Source organism: Schistocerca nitens, chromosome 4, assembly GCF_023898315.1.
Source record: "Schistocerca nitens isolate TAMUIC-IGC-003100 chromosome 4, iqSchNite1.1, whole genome shotgun sequence".
In the NCBI taxonomy this organism is placed as follows: domain Eukaryota; kingdom Metazoa; phylum Arthropoda; class Insecta; order Orthoptera; family Acrididae; genus Schistocerca; species Schistocerca nitens.
The window spans coordinates 451,475,806-451,493,909 of record NC_064617.1 but is presented as its reverse complement, the minus strand read 5'-3'; the positions used below and the strand labels follow the sequence as shown (position 1 = coordinate 451,493,909).

Sequence of the window (18,104 nt, the reverse complement as noted above, 5' to 3'; positions counted from 1 at the left end):
GAAGTCAGTACATACTAGGGTACCAATTATCACATTATCTGTACCCATACCCGTAAAACCCTTAATTTTCTCCTTGCTGATTCACCAAAGAACCTCTCCTTTTCAGTCTACCAACTTCGATTCTCTTGTTTTCCGATTTTCTCATTGTCAACAATTCTCTTGCACTGATGCACTCAAGATGTATTTAGGGAATTCTAAAAGTAGGCTACATATTATTATTAAGGCGAAGTAAGACTTATTGAATGATACACTACATTACACTGTGAATCAGTGTGAAATTTAGGCCTTTTGTCTACAAGAATCGTACTGTTCACGTAATTAAACTTTGGAGAAACTTTGGAGTACGTTGTCACTTGCCATGCCATATCACTCCCATATTGTGATGCACCAGCTATCCATACCACACAGAACGCTAACTTCAGCAAACATGGAGCATACATTCTCTTCTCACAATGCGCTACTCTCTCAGTACATTGATCTTAGCATGGGATTACATGTAAAGTATGCTTTCTGAAGTCCCTAACTACATTCTCAGGCAGTTCAAGAACTTAAGGCCTGTGCTTTTGAGTAGTAGACGTCATTTATCGACTACTGCCGTCTCCGCCTGAACTAGTCCAGTTTTATATATTCGTTCCTTCATCTTCTATTTTGCTTCTCAGATTTCAGAACTCCTTCATTACGTTTACTAAATGATACCAAATATTAACGTTAAGTACTCAGTAATCTCACTCCTGCTGCTCCTTAATAATTCCGTCACTCTTTCGCGTACTCTCAGTCAACATCCCATGTTGTCTAAACAGCTCTTTACATTCAGTAGGTCCTGTAAATCTTCCTGAGTTAGATACAGGACAGCTGTATCATCAGCGAATTTTATCCTAGATATCTTTCCCCTCTGAATTTTAATCCCTCTCATGAACCTCCAGAAATTTTCATCTGTTTCAGATATTTTTTCTTCGATGTATAGATTATGCAACAGAATTCAAGACTGTGTCCTTACCTTACACACTTTTTAATCTGGGCGTTTCTGATTCGGCCTTCTTATTTTTCGATCTTGGCTCTTGTAGACAGATCAGGACAAGTGTGCGTCTAGAAATGGCTTACCGTTAAATACCAAAATCATACGTTCCTAAACTAGACATGGAACATATTATTTCCTTCCACATGAAATGACCACAGCGTGAAAATTATAGAAACCAAGAATTCTACGAAAGTAGTGTCTCCCACGCATTGACAAAGTATCGGAAATTTTTTAAGGAAATTTTCAGTTTATTTTGTTATTAGGCATCCGTGGTTTCCAATGGCATGTCGCAGAATAATTGCATTTCGTTTGATATCTCAATCGAATTTGTTTTCGTGCGCAAATTGCACTTGAAAATGTTGAAACAAGGCAAATGTCAATGGTATGCGCTGTGTGTTCGGAAACAAACTTCCATTCAGTCACGGTTCTGACTGATGACAAAGGTAACGCCAAGTCCACTCTTCGCCCACGTTCATTACTGCTCATATCTGCCTCGGGTTCGTTTTACTAGCAGCTTCTGCTGTTCGTTAACAGTGATATACACCAGTATGTACGGAATTTCTGATAAAGAATTGGTCAATACGAAATTCGTATGTTGGATCACTGAATGCGAAGGGCAAGCGGAGCAGTGGGGGTCTGCTGAAATGTTGCCCACAACGAAGGCAACCATAATACTTGTGCTTTGAAATTTTTTGCATTACTATAAGTCTTTTGATGTTTATTTTGACGACTGCGTACTGGAGGAATTGACGCTATTATGGAGACATTTTCACAGATACAAAGCTAACTTACGCAACAAACGAAGTGATTCATAATTCCATTATCTCTGGCGGAAAATTGAAAACTAAGAGCCCCTTAAAGCAAAATATTCAGAAAATATTCCGGAACAACTTCCGAAATAATTTTGGTAGAATCGTTTTAGCCAGTATAACTTTCTTGATAGCATACGTTTTCTATCAAACAGAAAAAATAATGTAATAATTTAGATTAAAATACACGGGCAAGTAGCTTGATTACGAACTAAAAGGAGATATTATACCTCTAGACCACCATTCGAGATAACGAATTATGACACCTTAACTACACGTGCAACTGTTCGAAAGCACGTACTCATTGGTTACTGAGAAACTGTTATGTTGTGTTCGTCGTCTGTAGAAGCAAAGCTTCCCTATTTTCGAACGTTCTAACGAGTCCACCTGGTCAGAAATAGTTTCTGTGTCGTGATATATGAAACCTAATTTTGTCGAGGAATGTTTAGTGGTAGTCCACAAATCTTTTCACAGGATATGCTTTCAAACCGCTGAAAGACTTTTTAGTGACTGATCAGCAAGCTTTTCACTGGAGCCACTTTCGGATGGCTCTCGAATCGTATGCCAAAGCTCGTTTAAATTGATGGGCCACCAAATTACCTTATTCGGGATTCGGTCTGACAACAGCTAAGTGAACGCCGTAGAGTGATTCAGGTACTGAAGACAACAAACTCCAACGTCAACACTAACTCAGAAAGATGGTAGAAAACTACGAATATTACCAGTTTAATCAAATGGTCTTGATGCGACGATTGATATCTGCATATCTGATCTAAAAGTCATAGTAACGGTGACGAAGGTGTTGAAGTTGGAGCTGCTATAGTTTGAATGAAGATCTTCAGTAGACCGTCCATCTCCGTATCTGAGAGGTCAGTCATGTGGAGAACAAAGGTTTGATTACCGGAATGTCAGCAGTTTTTCTTGCAGGGAGAACCCGATCTCAGCCTCGTGATGCCAAAAGAGAATCTACTTGACACAGTACTAGTGGCTTGAAGTTACGAAAACTAAACGGCAAAGAGAGCGGTGTGCAGATCACACGATCCTCTAAATCGTACTCAATTACGTAATTCGAGTACGAAGACACGGTGGTGGGTCCTAACAAATGGATCATCCAGGGCCTGTGGCTGGAGTTCTTTCATGCACAAAATTCGACTGAAATGAAATTATGGGATGGAGATTGGATTTGGGTGGGAAGATGGAGTAAAATGTTTGGAGAAACGAACTTTCGAAGTTAATATTGCAAGGGTTTGGGTAATGGACTACTATGTCGCTGTACTTATAAGGTAAAATGAAGGAAAACAGGGTACTGCGCACAGTAATATGGGACTTGTAATAGACAGGGATATCGAGAGAGAAGAAACTGAAACAATCGTGGCTCTGAAAGCACGTGGCTCAGACATCAAGGTGAAATACAGAACGGACCTAATGATGGACGGGAGGTCAGTCAAACTGATGGAATTTTTCCAGAACTGTGGCTCCTACATTAATGAAACTGATCTGTCTCATTAATGTGATCATCCGTCAAAAGCCTCAGTAATCGTCCTTAGCAGCGTGGATCGCTGGTAACGTGCAGGAAGGTAATCATTATGGTCATCTATGGCTCTCGTTTTGAGTAGCGCCATTTAGCATGCACATGACGGAAAGAAAAGTCCCAACACCAAGAATTAGTTGTGCGACATAAACGAAAGTTTGTAAGCGCGTTTCTATATATGAAAGACGATGTGTATTAAAATCTTACGCCAGAAGGATGAGAGTGACACTAATAGCGTCACTATGACGAAGCACATAAGGATTGCGTTAAATACATCCAGTAGTGATCATGACCGTTTGAGACTGCACGTGGTGGGTGGACGTCAGTCAAGAATGCCTTTAAGGCATCGAAGACGCCATTTTCAGCACCTCACTCGGTTTAAACGAGATCACGTAATAAAGCTACGAGAAACCGGATGTTTCTTCTGTAATATTGCAGAATGAAAGAAATGGCAGGAATGTAGCTATTGGCAGCAGTGGTCACGAATACCTGCAGTCACAAAGATACCGGGCTCCTGACAGACACTTGACACTACACAGTGAAAAGACCACTGTACGTCTCTGGAGCATTATACTGCGTCTGCAGCGGCATTTTAACAGTTGGCACACAGAGACAACTGAACTATTACAGATCGGTTACTTCAAGGACAGCTCCACTACAGACGGCCTGTAGCGTGCATTCGACTGACCACAAACCACCGCCATCTGCAGGTTCAGTGGTGTCAAGCTAAAGCTCATTGGAGGGCAGCTTAGATGTCTGTTTCTTGGCGAAACGTGATTGTGCCTCGGTGCCAGTGATGTCGGTTAGAGACAGGCCAGTTGAGGGCCTGCCACCATGCTGTGTGTCTGCTAGACACACTCCACCTACACCTGGCATTATGGTTTGCGGTGCGATTTCGTATGACTCTAGTAGTTATCCCATGCAGCCGGACTGCAAATTTGCACGTCAATCTTGTGATTCGACCTGTTCTGCTGCCGTTCATTAATAGCATTCCAGGAGGTATTTCCCAACAGAGCAACGGTCCCCAAATACCGTGGTTGTCATCCAGCGTGCGCCATAGAAGGAGGAAATTTTGCCTTTGGCTGCTCTATAACCAAAGCTGTCTCTAGTCAAACACATATGGACCATTATCGGTCACCCACAAACAATATTAACCGTCCCTGTATTGACCGATCAAGTGCAACAGCCATGGAACTCTATCCAACAAACTGATACCTTACAACTCTGCTACACATGCATGCAAGCTATCATGCTTGCTTTCAACATTCTGGCAGTCACACTCGTTATTAATGTACCAGCACTTCACATTTGCAATGGCGTATCTCACGCTTACATCAACCTCTGATCTGGTACCTATACTCACTTAAATATTTTGCCTAGTAAACGCATTCGAGAAATGTCAATGCTCTACATAAGCATTTTTGGTGCTGCGATTTCTTTCTCTCAGCGTACTTCAACGACGGTGGCACGCGAGCAGTTAACAAACCTAGCTGTTTTCGAAATGCTTCCACATTTGTCCCAAAAGCCAATTTTCATTTCATTTTGGACGTTAGATGAAACGCGCGTTCCACATAACGATAATGAGCGCACTGTTGCCAGCTTCCGCTGGACACACTTTATGTACCTAGCGCTGCCACATGCAGTCTGTTAGTGGTTATTGCACGTTGATGTCGAATATAAGAATGCTCTCACTAATGTGACTGGAACCTGTACGTCTTTTATGATGACTACGAAGCACATGGAATTTTTTGGGTATACTAGTGTGTTGATTGAGTTTTGCAGGTTTTATTTGAGGAAGCTTAGCTGAAGCACCTGATCTCTACTTGTAACAAGTACTTTATTCTGGCTGGAAAGAGTTTCGTGAAGAAACACGCTGAGAAAGAAGCAAACAATGTGTGGACGAAGCTGTGAACGAAACTGCTTGGACGCAGAACATGTGTAAAAAGTAATATTGCACCTGGTGACTACTTTAGCAAAAAAATTGAGATGTAAGTGGAGAGCTCGCCGCGGCGAGTGACTGACCCTTGTCGCGGTGCAGCTCCTTGGCGGGCGGAGGTCCCGCGGCCACGGGCGTCAGGACGCCGCCATTGCAGCGCACGGCCGCCGGCGCCCCGGGCAGCACCAGCGGCGGCGCCACGTCGGGCAGCTCCGTCGCCTGCCAACAGGACAGCGCCGCCTCAAACACTGTGTCAAAGTTACAGCTCAGGTCCACCCCAGTGACACTCTGTACGTGTACACTATGCTAGCAAAAGCGTCTGGAATACGTCATCATCACAAGTTCCAATCAACACCAACTTGCTCACAGACCCCATTCCACGGACTAGAAAAGACAAACGAATGAGTACAGAAGCCCCTCCCTAGATTCCGAAGAAGTTATAAAGGAACATTTTCACTGTCGCAGTAAATTACATATCTTCTTACACTAGCACAGTACAGCTGACATGTCTTACCACTTATACTTTCGTTTGGTTCCATAAGGAACCAAAATTTTACAACACAAAAATACTAAAGTATATAAAAATTGTAACTCAGAATGATACCACCCAAATCAAATCCTTTAATTCCACTTTCAAAGTTGACTAATACTCCAGCTCACTGTCCTACGCCTTGTCTACTCGTCAATCTGCTCCTAAACCCATACAACCACATTCACTGTGCTCATGTTGGGCCTCACAACTGTAATCAAGTTCATTAACTTCGAAAGCATTGTGGACAAGGTCGTGTGAGAATCGTACTGCAATCTCGATTGATAAATCCGAACGCCTGTCCATTTCTGTAGTATCCTTATCCCACTTATGCCGCTGCTCTACCGAGCGAGGTGCCGCATTGGTTAGCACCCTGGATTCTATTAGAAGGACGACGGTTCAAACCCGCGTCCGACCATCCTGATTTAGTTTTTCCATGATTTCCCTAAATCGCTCCGGACAAATGCCGGGATGGTTCGTTTGAAATGGCACAGCCGACTTCCTTCCCCCCTCTTATCTAATACAATGGGACCGATGACCTCGCATGTTGGTCCCCTCTCCTAAAATCAACCAACCAACCCGATGTTCACATAATTCCCTGACACCATTACTTACTTCCAGTGTCCAGATGGTTCAAATGGCTCTGAGCACTATGGGACTTAACATCTGTGGTCATCAGTCCCCTAGAACTTAGAACTACGTAAACCTAACTAACCTAAGGACATCACACACATCCATGCCCGAGGCAGGATTCGAACCTGCGACCGTAGCGGTCACCCGGTTCCAGACTGGAGCGCCTAGAACCACACGGCCACACCAGCCGTTCCCCGTGCCCAGAAATGTTAACACTGAAAACAATATGCTGCAGCCAATATATCCAGAACAAAGATCACCACACAATAAACCTCTGTTCCCAATGCAAATCACCTTCACACAGATAATCCTAACTTGAAAAAATCTTTCATTCTGCAACACTTGCAATTATTCCCGCCCCTCAAACTCCCAAAAATTGTAATGGCGAACTTCCTCCTAACGATCCAGCATTGACTATTTCCACATGCCTAGTTGATACATCATTCCACCCATCCAATTCCACCACCATTTACCTGTAGTTATAATCAGATGTGTTACCTTGATAATCCACCAAAACATTCTAACCTCTGCACACAACAAAATACGAGTAAATCCCCCTTGCTGTACAGGCTGTATCACTTGTCCACTCAAGCGGTTCTAGGCGCTACAGTCTGGAACCGCGCGACCGCTACGGTCGCTGGTTCGAATCCTGCCTCGGGCATGGATGTGTGTGATGTCCTTAGGTTAGTTAGGTTTAAGTAGTTCTAAGTTCTAGGGGACTCATGACCTCGACGTTAAGTCCCATAGTGCTCAGAGCCATTTGAACCATTTTTTTCACTTGTCCATTTAGCGCACCATTTGGTCTTCCTCTGTCTTTCAGACCTAATTTTGATACCCCTTTCGCTATCCAACTGCGCTAACTCCATATGGACTAATGCCATACCTCTATCAATTCTTATCAGCCACCCTCCCCCCCACCCCCTCACTCACCCCCTCCTGCAAGCATTCATTGACTTTTCGCAGCGGTGATTTCAATTGCCTTTCTACGTATTATCCCATCCCTGAAATCTGCCCTTGCTTCCAATCTCAAAACTCGATACCTGTCTTATCTCAATTGAAGATTCCGACCCATAAGTTCTTTGGAATCTTTCGTAACACCTATATCCCACTTGTCATTTCCTACCTTGTACATGGACTCCTACGTTCTTTTCCTTTTAACGTGCTCTCTAGTATTTCCTGCAATTAATTAGACCACATATTACATCATCATAACAAATGACATGTACAGTATCTGATCAAAAGACAGCTACTAGCGAACAATAGTGTTAGGTGCGTCCACCATTCGCCTTTATGACAGACTGAAATATGCTGTGGACACTTTCCACGGCTTTGTGGATGTGTGTGGAAGAACAGCTGCCGTGCTTCCTCAAGAGTGGAAACCCGAGAAGATAGTGATGTGGGACGCTGTGGCCTGGACCGAAGTCGACTTTCTAACTCATTGCCAGTGTGTTCCATAATGCTCGTCTTGACTCTGAGGAAGCCAGTCGATTTAAGGAACGTTGTTGACTACGAACCATTGCGTCACAAATGCTGGATTATCTCCGTCTCCGTATCATTTCTCTACTCTATGCAGTGAAAATGTGCTCGCATCCACATTTAACGTTTTCTTGAGTTGTATATGGGGACCATTGCCAACGGCCTTGCTGCAGTGGTAATACCGGTTCCCACACGGAATTGATAAGATCATGGCTTCTGTGTTTTGGGACTCTAAGGGAGTGAGTCTCAGATTTCCTTGCGCGTGGCGGAACTCACAAAGGTGTTATCAAACACTGCAAAATTGAGGCGGGTGGTACAAAGAAGTCTCGGGAAATACTTAGCACAATTTTTTTTTCTTTTTACGTCAACGCACGCCCACACACGGCCGATCGTACTCGAGAGCTCCCAAGAAATTTTGGATGGGAGGTGCTTCATCGCGCACCATACAGTCCGGATTTGGCGCCGAGCGAATACGACTTATTTCCAGTAATGAAGACACGGCTTGATACACAGCGCTTTATATTGACACCGAAGGGCGTGCAGGGATAAAGTGATGGATGCAATAGCGGGTGGAGGATTTCTAAAGAGAGGGTATTGAAAAACCTGTGTTACGGTATGATAAGTGCATCACTGTAATTACGTAGAAGAATAACTTAAGATTGTAGGTTTAAAACGTATACAATAAAATTTGGTTTTTTCATAATGTTGATTTTTCTTTCAAAGCATCTATTAATTTCTGGACAGCCCTTGTAGTAGGAATGGGAAAACGAGACCGGTTAAAACCGGTACTGGTATTTTAGTTTTGAATAACAGGTATTTATCGGTATTTGCCTGCTCCTGGTTGTAACAGGTCTCTTTCTTTTCTACTAATAACCGGATAAAAGAAAACGAAATATCAATTACTCATTGCAGCAGTTTTTCGTGTTCAAATACACCTTTTTTGAAGAACGAGTAATTTTTTTACGTAAAACTCACTTTGTTTATGTTGTGTTATTAAAGACAATGGGAAAAGCGATCAACTATACATTAATAATAATGCTGACAGAAACGAGCAAGAAACACATGTCATAAGAATTGGTATAGGGTTGCTGAGACAATAATACCTGTTAAGAGGTAGCGTGGCCTACTAGATGGTACGTGTGTGCATGCAGTGTGCAAGACTTTCGCCATCTTGTCCATATGGTAGTTTCGCACTGTCGTCTTCGGACACAACGTAATGGCACCATCTCTGGTCTGGAAATGTTTACGTAATACAGTATCAGTGAAGTACAATGCTCCATTTTCTTTAAAATATTACAAGCGAAAGAAACCAAAACGAAGTTGTGAAATATTATAGGGAGAAAACTTAATAATTGACATTTCATTAACAGTTTGAATAAAAAGAGAAAGCAGCTGATCAGCTCTCAGTGTCTGCATAACATGCCTTTAACTGCTTATATCCCTTCAAAACGGACAAATCAACACGAAAAATAGAGTTTATCCACCTTAATTCTTTTCACTGGTATGATCACCGATTGCAACATGATTTTTGTGCAGAGTTTCAAAACATTAGAATCATTGGAGAATAGTATAGATTTCTTTTGTAGTAGTTGTGGCCGAGCGGTTCTAGGCGCTACAGTCTGGAACTGCGCCACCGCTATGGTCGCAGGTTCGAATCCTGTCTCGGGCATGGATGTGTGATATGACCTTAGTTAGGTTTAAGTAGTTCTAAGTTCTAAGGGACTGATGGCCTCAGAAGTTAAGTCCCATAATACTCATAGCCGTTTGAACTATTTTTTTTTTTCGTAGTAGTCAACCTGATGTGTTGGTGAATGTGCCAACACCTTGTAGATAGAGGAGGCCGAAATGCACGCTATCTAACGCAGACGGGCGTGAATTCTGGAACAGGATAAGTAGTGAATTCTAATAAGAAAAGTATGCAGCTCCTCTAATACTTAACTTTTATTTATCCTTGTTGTGAATACAGCATTCTTGATGAGACAATTCATACGATAACTATCAAACTATGTAAGGCTAATGGCGCCTTGCTAAGTCGTACCCATTAACTTAGCTGAAGGCTATTCTGTCTCTCGGCAAATGAGAGCAAAGGCTTCGTCCGTATAGGCGCTAGCAACGTCGTCGTACAACTGGGGCGAGTTCTCGTACGTCTCTCGAGACCTGCCGTGTGGTGGCGCTCGGTCTGCGATCACACAGCGGCGACACGCGGGTCCGACATGTACTAATGGACCGCGGCCGATTTAAGCTACCACCTAGCAAGTGTGGTGTCTGGCAGTGACACCACACAACCACTTATCTCTTTTCGACCAAAGCAGGAAACCGTGGACGGACTAAGTTTTCTTTCATTTGCCTATTTAATTTAATGTATTGGTTCTAAGTACGTTAAAACTGAGGTAGTCATAATTTTCAATCTTTGTGCGATTTAGAACTGAAATCAATAAGAATAAAAAAAACGAAAATTGGTTATATCAGGAAACGGTTATATTGCACGGTTTTAATAGTCCAGTTAAACTGGCATTGGAAAAACAAAGCGATGTAACAAAAAAAATGGCCCTGAGCACTATGGGACTTAATATCTGTGGTCATCAGTCCCCTAGAACTTAGAACTACTTAAACCTAACTAACCTAAGGATATCACACACATCCATGCCCGAGACAGGATTCGAACCTGCGACAGTAGCAGTCCCGCGGTTCCGGACTAAGCACCTGGAACCGCTAGACCACCGCGGCCGGCCAAGCGATGTAACAGAAAACCGGTTGTTGCAGAGGTAACCGCCATCCCTGCCTCGTAGATGCAGAGACAGGAGGATTCAATCATGATGCGCCCGTTCGCTGCATACAATCGGGTCGGTTGTGGGCACGCACGACGGAGCGAGTAATCGAACGTACTCGTGGGTGACGTAGGCTGGCAGGCGGCGCATTTAATAATTACAGCGCGCCAATTAAAGCGGTCGGCGGCGCGCGGTTCGGCGTGGCCCGGCCAGGCCAGCCCCACTCGCAACGCCTGCGGCCACACTGTGCGCGGCGAGCGGTGAGCGCACCGCGGCCGGCCGGTGACGGTCCGCGTTTGCCGCCGCGCCGATGCTGCTGCTGCCGGCCGCGCGGATAATTCTGCTGCGTTATGCGCCCGGCTGACGCGGTGCCTTTTGTGAATGGAAAGAACGGGCCGCTAATTCCAGCAGATTACGATCAACAAATCAACACAAATTGGACGAAATGCTGCACCGGCTCGGCTCGCGGTAATGCGTGTGCGTGCAATTATCGAAAGGGGCTTTGTTTGCTGTGGAAAGAACGCTGTGGGAATTGAGCCACGTCACGCACCATTCGCTCACTCTCCGTTTGCCCGGACAGGAATGTAGCCGCGAGCCGGACTACAATATGAACGCTGCAGTATTATGGCTGACTAGTCTATGGAAGTAAATGAGGATCGCGTCATATACACTGACGTAGCGAAAGTCAACGAATGTATGTTAATACCGTGTCGGACTTCCTTTACTCCGGGGTAGTTCAGCTTTCCGACTTGACAGGAACTCAACAAATCGTTGTAAGTACACTGAAGACATACTGAGCAATGCTGTCTCCATAGCTGTCCATAACTGCGGAAGTGTTGCCGGTGCAAGCGGTTCTAGGCGCTACAGTCTGGAACCGCGCGATGGCTCCGGCCGCAGGTTCGAATCCTGCCTCAGGTATGGGTGTGTGTGATGTCCTTAAGTTGGTCAGGTTTAAGTAGTTCGAAGTTCTAGGGGACTGATGACCTCAGAAGTTAAGTCCATAGTGCTCAGAGCCATTTGAACCATTTTTAATCTCTCTATTACGTCGCATAAATGTTCAATGGGATTCATTTCGGCCGAACTGGGTGGCCAGTGTTCCCTCGAGTTAGCAAGAATATTCTGACTTGGTGGATTGTCATCCATAAAAGTTCCATCCTTGTTTGTAAACATAAAATCTATGAATGGTTGCAAATGGTGTCCAATGAATGATTAGTTCAGTTGGACCAAAGGACCAACCCATGTAACGTAAACACATCATTATGGAGCCAGAAACAGCTTGCACAGTTCTTTGTTGACAACTTGGGTCCACAGCTTCGTGGGGTGTGGGAGACACTCGAAACCTACCATCAGCTCTTACATTCTGAAATCGGGTCTCATCTGACCAGGCCACGGTTTTCCAGTCGTCTAGGGTCAAATGGATACGGTCACGAGCGCACGAGAGGTACTGCAAGCAGAGTTTTGGTGTTAGCATAGGCACTCACGAAGGGCATCTGCTGCCATAGCCCATTCGCGCCAAATTTCGCTGCACTGTCCTGACGGCTACGTTTGTCGTAGATTCCACGTTGATTTATATTATTATTTCAAGCAGCTTCACTTGTCTGTTGGTAACTCCAAACCACTGCTGCTCTCGCTGGTTAAGTGCAGGCCATCGTCAGCTGCGTTGTCAATGGTGAGAGGCAATGCCTGATATTTGGTTTTCTCGGCACGCTATTGACTCTATGGATCTTAGACTATTGACTTCCTTAACGATTTCCGAAAATAGAGTCTCCCATGCTTGTAGAGCCAACTACCATTCTGCGTTCAATGTCTGTTAATTCTCGTCATTCGGCCATAATTACAGCGGAAACTTTTTCACATGAGTCACTTGAGTACAAATGACAGCTCCGCTAATGCAGTGGATTATTAGATATAAGTTCAAATGGTTCAAATGGCTCTAAGCACTATGGGACTTAACTTCTGAGCTCATCAGTCCCCTAGAACTTAGAACTACTTAAACCTGACAAACTTAAGGACATCACACACACCCAAACCTGAGGCAGGATTCGAACTTGCGACCGTAGCCGTCACGCGGTTCCAGACTGTAGCGCCTAGAACCGCTCGGCCATCCCGGCCGGCTAGATCTAAGTGATACTACCGTCATCTGTATATAGTTTCTCACCGTAGGAGCGTGCAAAACTGTTTTTGTGGTAAGGTACTATGAGACTAAACTGCCGAGGTCGTCGGTCCCTAGGCTTACACACTACTCAATCTAACTTAAACTAACTTACGCTAAAGACAAAACACACACACATGCCCGAGGGAGGACTCGACGCTCCGACGGAGGGAGCCAGGCGAATGCGAAAGTGTAACAGGGCATAGAGAATGCTGTACTGAACAATTTGAGGTAGGGAACCTGGCGTCGGAGAAGCCATCTAAAGGAGATATCCAAGTAATTTGGCCTACTGCTGTGTCTAACGTTACGTTTTCCAGGATATTTACAACTAGCATGCGTGCACGTTCCCTCGTACTGTGTGGTTTATTTACATGTGCATTTTTTATTTGCTGCAGGGCAACAAGGAGGACGATCCTGATTACTAGGAAGTCATGGTGCAGGTTTTGTTTACCTTAGTTGTTCGTGCAAAGAGTTCTACCTTCATTGCTGGAATACGTGCGCCTGGCTGTTCGTTAGAGAATACGGATACAACATGACAGTGCACCTACTTACTTCATTGTGGATGACCGAAATCATCTCAGTGCTGTGTATCCTGGTCGCAGGATTGGTCGGGGAAGTCCTATTCGATGGCCTGCGGAATCACCTGACCTGAACTGCTTGATTATTTCCTATGAGGATAACTAAATTCACTTGTGTATGAGACCTCAGTGTATATGGAGATGGACTTAGTTGCTAGAAGTGTAGCTGTCTGTGATGTGATTCGAAACGCAACATGGATATTTGTCAGGGTGCGTCAGAATATTATTCACCGATGTCATGTTTTGGAAGTCAGCTTTAGCACATTTTGTAAGATACAGTACAAAAATCAGGGTTCCAATGACTCTGAGCACTATGAGACTTAATTACTAAGTGCATCAGTCCCCTAGAACTTAGAACTACTTAAACCTAACCAACCAAAGGACATCATACACATCCATGCCCGTGCCCGCATCTCGTGGTCATGCGGTAGCGTTCTCGCTTCCCACGCCCGGGTTCCCGGGTTCGATTCCCGGCGGGGTCAGGGATTTTCTCTGCCTCGTGATGGCTGGGTGTTGTGTGCTGTCCTTAGGTTAGTTAGGTTTAAGTAGTTCTAAGTTCTAGGGGACTTATGACCACAGCAGTTGAGTCCCATAGTGCTCAGAGCCATTTGAAACCAACCATGCCCGCGGCAGGATTCAAACCTGGCACCATAGCAGTCGCGCGGTTTCAGACTGTAGCGCCCTGAACCGCTAGGCCACTCCGGCCGGCAAGATACAGTACAAACGGTACGTTCATTGTGTCAGTGGTGGTATTTGTAGTTAACTGTAACTTACGCAAATAAAAAAGTATTTAGTAATGTGATTTTATTCAGCCTACCTCCTTAAGCTGGGTTCTCCGATCCCAGGTTCCCTATTTCAAATTGTTCAGTGGAGCATCCTCTATGTACTGGTAAATGGTAAGATATTTTTGTTTATTTATAGACGCAATCATAAAAGTGGTTCAAATGCCTCTGAGCACTATGGGACTTAACATCTGTGGTCATCAGTCCCCTAGAACTTAGAACTACTTAAACCTAACTAACCTAAGGACATCACACACATCCATGTCCGAGGCAGGATTCGACGATCTATTAGCCTGAGCGAATCGTTTTTACTACATACGTGCTTCATCTGAGGATGGAGCCTTCCCGCGGTCGAGTATTTCACTGTCTAGTGCGGGCCGCAGATGTCAACAACCTCTAAGGCGGAGGAGCGTGCCATCCACCTGCAGCAGAGCACTACACTAGTCGTCCTGCCCGTGACGTCCCTGCCGTACTAATGGACAACGGCATAAACAGGCAATAGCCGGAAATCATCGCCATCGGGCGTCAGAAATACACTCTACGAGTACTACTACTATTTTCATCTATATAAAGGTTTTCTCCTTGTTCTGAAATGTTATTTCACCGATTTAACGATCTGTTCCGCAATTTTAAATTTTATTTATAGCTGACGTAAATATTAATAGTAAATTATTCATACTCTTAGGCTTTTGAAACATAAAGGCTATGTTATAGAGGACGCGCGCATCTAGCGCAAAGAGGGTGAACAAAATCTAACAAATTTTTATATCTATATAAGACCGGTGTTTTACATTTTATAGCTAGTTTGACAACGCATTAATCTGTGTTCAGTGTATACCGCCTTTATATATGAACTATATGTATTTCGCACAAATTCAGTTAGATTACTAATAAGCCTGGTTAAATGTTGCACTTGTTTTTAGGTTTTAATATAAATTTTCTTTTGTATTGTTTTAGAATCTGAAGATTGTCATTGTATGGCCGAAACTGGTTAAGACTGTGTCATAAGAATGTGACTGCATCTATAAATAAACAAAAAATAATTTGCAAAGTAATCACTCACGCACTCCATTGACAACGTGTCGTTTTTTCCAAAGTACAGTTAAATGTTTGCACGCTCTTACGGAAACATCCTGTATGTGCATATCGCAATCCCACGACTTTTGTCAGCTGTCTAATACCACCTGTTCTACATGTGGCAATAATGAAGGCTAATCACGATGACTGTTATAATCACCGTGATCAGGAAATCAAATAGGAATCATTAAATAGGTGTAATAGACGCTGACATATGAGACAGGTTACAAACAAAGGACATCACTTTGTGTTACCAACTGTGTTCACTGAACTCTTCAGCTCTGGTTAAAACATAAAATAGCAGATTGTGTGGATGGCCACTACAGTCAGTTGGATTGTCGAAGTTCCTTATTTGTGTTTTATGGATTACCACGATGTACTATCTTTTGAAGCTCAGTGTCACATGGTAGGTGATTAGAAGCACTTTATATTGTTTAGCAAAGGAAATTAAGGGCTGTGTTCGCATCACGTCATGTTTTTCTTGAAGATGTGAGGATGACACTTTGAAAAGAGTCACTGTGTACCAGTATTTAAGACATGGTGCGTAGGTGCAGGTAGTTTAACAAGTAGTGCAGATTTTCAACTTCGTGGCTAATAAAAGGTTTCCACGTGCCATTTCTTACACCACGTCAGTCCAACTGCTGGTACATAGTTGAACCTTTAAAAGTGCATTACTATCAAATTTAAGTACAAAAGGAGACACAGGGAGAAGGCGGGGGAGTATGTTGCATTGTCGATATCAGTCAACTGGTATTTTAACACGGATACAGTTTGTCATAGTGCTCTGAAATCGACTCTCCCCCATACATTACAGTTCACACATGAGTTCCGTCAGACAGAGTGCTACACATCTTAAAGAATACAATATTTCACAGGGCCCCCTCTGCTGCTGTATTCTCACCATTTCAATTCCAATGGCACCGAATTTCTTCAGTCGTTTCTCTTTCGGCACAGAACACATTGTGGCGAGCAGGATTCTATGCAAAAAAATTTCTAATTCCCTTATTTCAATTTTACTTTCACAAGCAGTGTTCACCGGAATCTTGCAGATGATGGATTGTGTTAAGTCGACCGCAGGGAATTCCGTCTTGTTGCAGTGCTGGAGAACATAGTACAAAAAGTAATTCTCGTTTCAGAGCTTCATTTTTTCATCATTAATCGCTGCGTAAAGCATGGCGTTATTTACAACAGAATGTATCACATTTAGATCCGACTCCGTAGCTAAGTGGTCACCGCGGCTGACTGTCACGCGGGGCTCCTGGGTTCAATTCCCGTCACTGGATGGCCTTTTCCTTGTTGGGAACACTGGAAGGCGGCCAATTGAGGAGCTCCTCCACTGATGAGTAGCAGTTCCAAGTTCAAGAAACCCGACAACAACAGGCTGAGATTTATACCACAGTACACCACACCACACTATATCCAGTGACGCCATTGGTAGAATATTACATGGAGGTTGGTGGGGCCATAACGCGGAACAGTACAATACTGCATGGCATTCCCATGCTTATTTCATAATCATTAGTTCATAGCAGATGTTCAAAAGCATACACAGTCTTTACAACAAACATGATAGTACACGCCGACAATGGTATTGTTCCATGAGGTTCTTTTTCTTTTACTGCAGTCTATGGAAAACGTTGTCCTCAGACTATCCTTTTCAGGTAGAGATGAACATCTTCAGATTTGTGTTAAACGCCACCTATTGTAAGAACGTTAATATCCCTTGACGATGCTACTCTGGTTTTATTATATTGGGATAAGTGTTGAACAGATCTGAAGATGGTGTACACAGACATAAATAGACGTTATGAGAACTAAACTTTTGTCATCAAAATCTAGTAAAAAATGAAACAAATCTTAAAAGAGCCTTTAATGCTGTATTATTAGCCTTTCATATACCATAATTTGAAGTGCATCTCTCATATTACAATATGCATGCCTGACTCCTTGCGGCACATCGTCTACAATGTTTACTGAGATAGTATACCTTCCCTGGTCTTTATATAATCATCAAACTTGTACAACTACTGTACGTTATTTAAGTCTATCTTAAGTCAGTATACACTACGGTACTTTCTGCAGTAGAATTAGTGTGTTAAGACCGTAACCCTGTTACCTGCACGTTAGGCGTTTTGCATACCTATCGGGCGTTACGTCATTGCGATTGCCTTGTTTCTGTATGCAATCTATTCCTTGTTAAGTTCTCCTAGGACCCGGCTGCGGTGGAGTGTTTCGCTACAAAGTCAGGAAATCTAAAGACCTGCATAATTTAGGGAATACTTTTATTCCACATAATTACTCCCCTGTCTGTTTTATATATATATATATATATATATATATATATATATATATATATATTCCACGACACACACACACACACACACACACACACACACACACACATATATATATATATATATATATATATATATATATATATATATATATATATATATATATATAAGACGGACAACAAACTACCCATTGAGTGTGCGATTTGTACACATTCCTAGCACAGAGTTAAATCCGTCTACAAAACGGTAATACTGTGGGCATGCGAAATATTGGTACCTTTCACCATATGACTTCAGCTCTAACATGTAGATATTGTGCAACACATTTGCTCAGCATCTGCTATGTTTCTATGGTATGTCTGACATCTTCAATTGTTTTTACATCTGTAGGGTAGAGATTATGTTTTCATAAATACGGGTACCTAACGGATCAGGTTATATTTATGTATGAGTCACTAAGTATAGGTTTGCGATTTGTGGTTGCAAGCATTCAACTATGCTAAGTGATTTATTATGCTGAC

The 18,104-nt window shown here is 43.2% G+C and overlaps 1 protein-coding gene across 1 annotated transcript in view; it reads right to left on the bottom strand.

Moving 5' to 3' along the window:
* Positions 1 to 16,250, bottom strand: part of LOC126252367 (dipeptidase 1-like) — a 392,132-nt gene extending 375,882 nt beyond the window's left edge. The window contains exons 1-2 of the mRNA XM_049953258.1: positions 16,191 to 16,250; positions 5,381 to 5,513 (exon numbers count right to left, since the gene is read on the bottom strand). Of these exons, the coding sequence (XP_049809215.1) occupies positions 5,381 to 5,513; positions 16,191 to 16,250 (193 nt within the window). The remainder of the gene's footprint in view (positions 1 to 5,380; positions 5,514 to 16,190) is intronic.
* Positions 16,251 to 18,104: the final 1,854 nt, after the last annotated feature.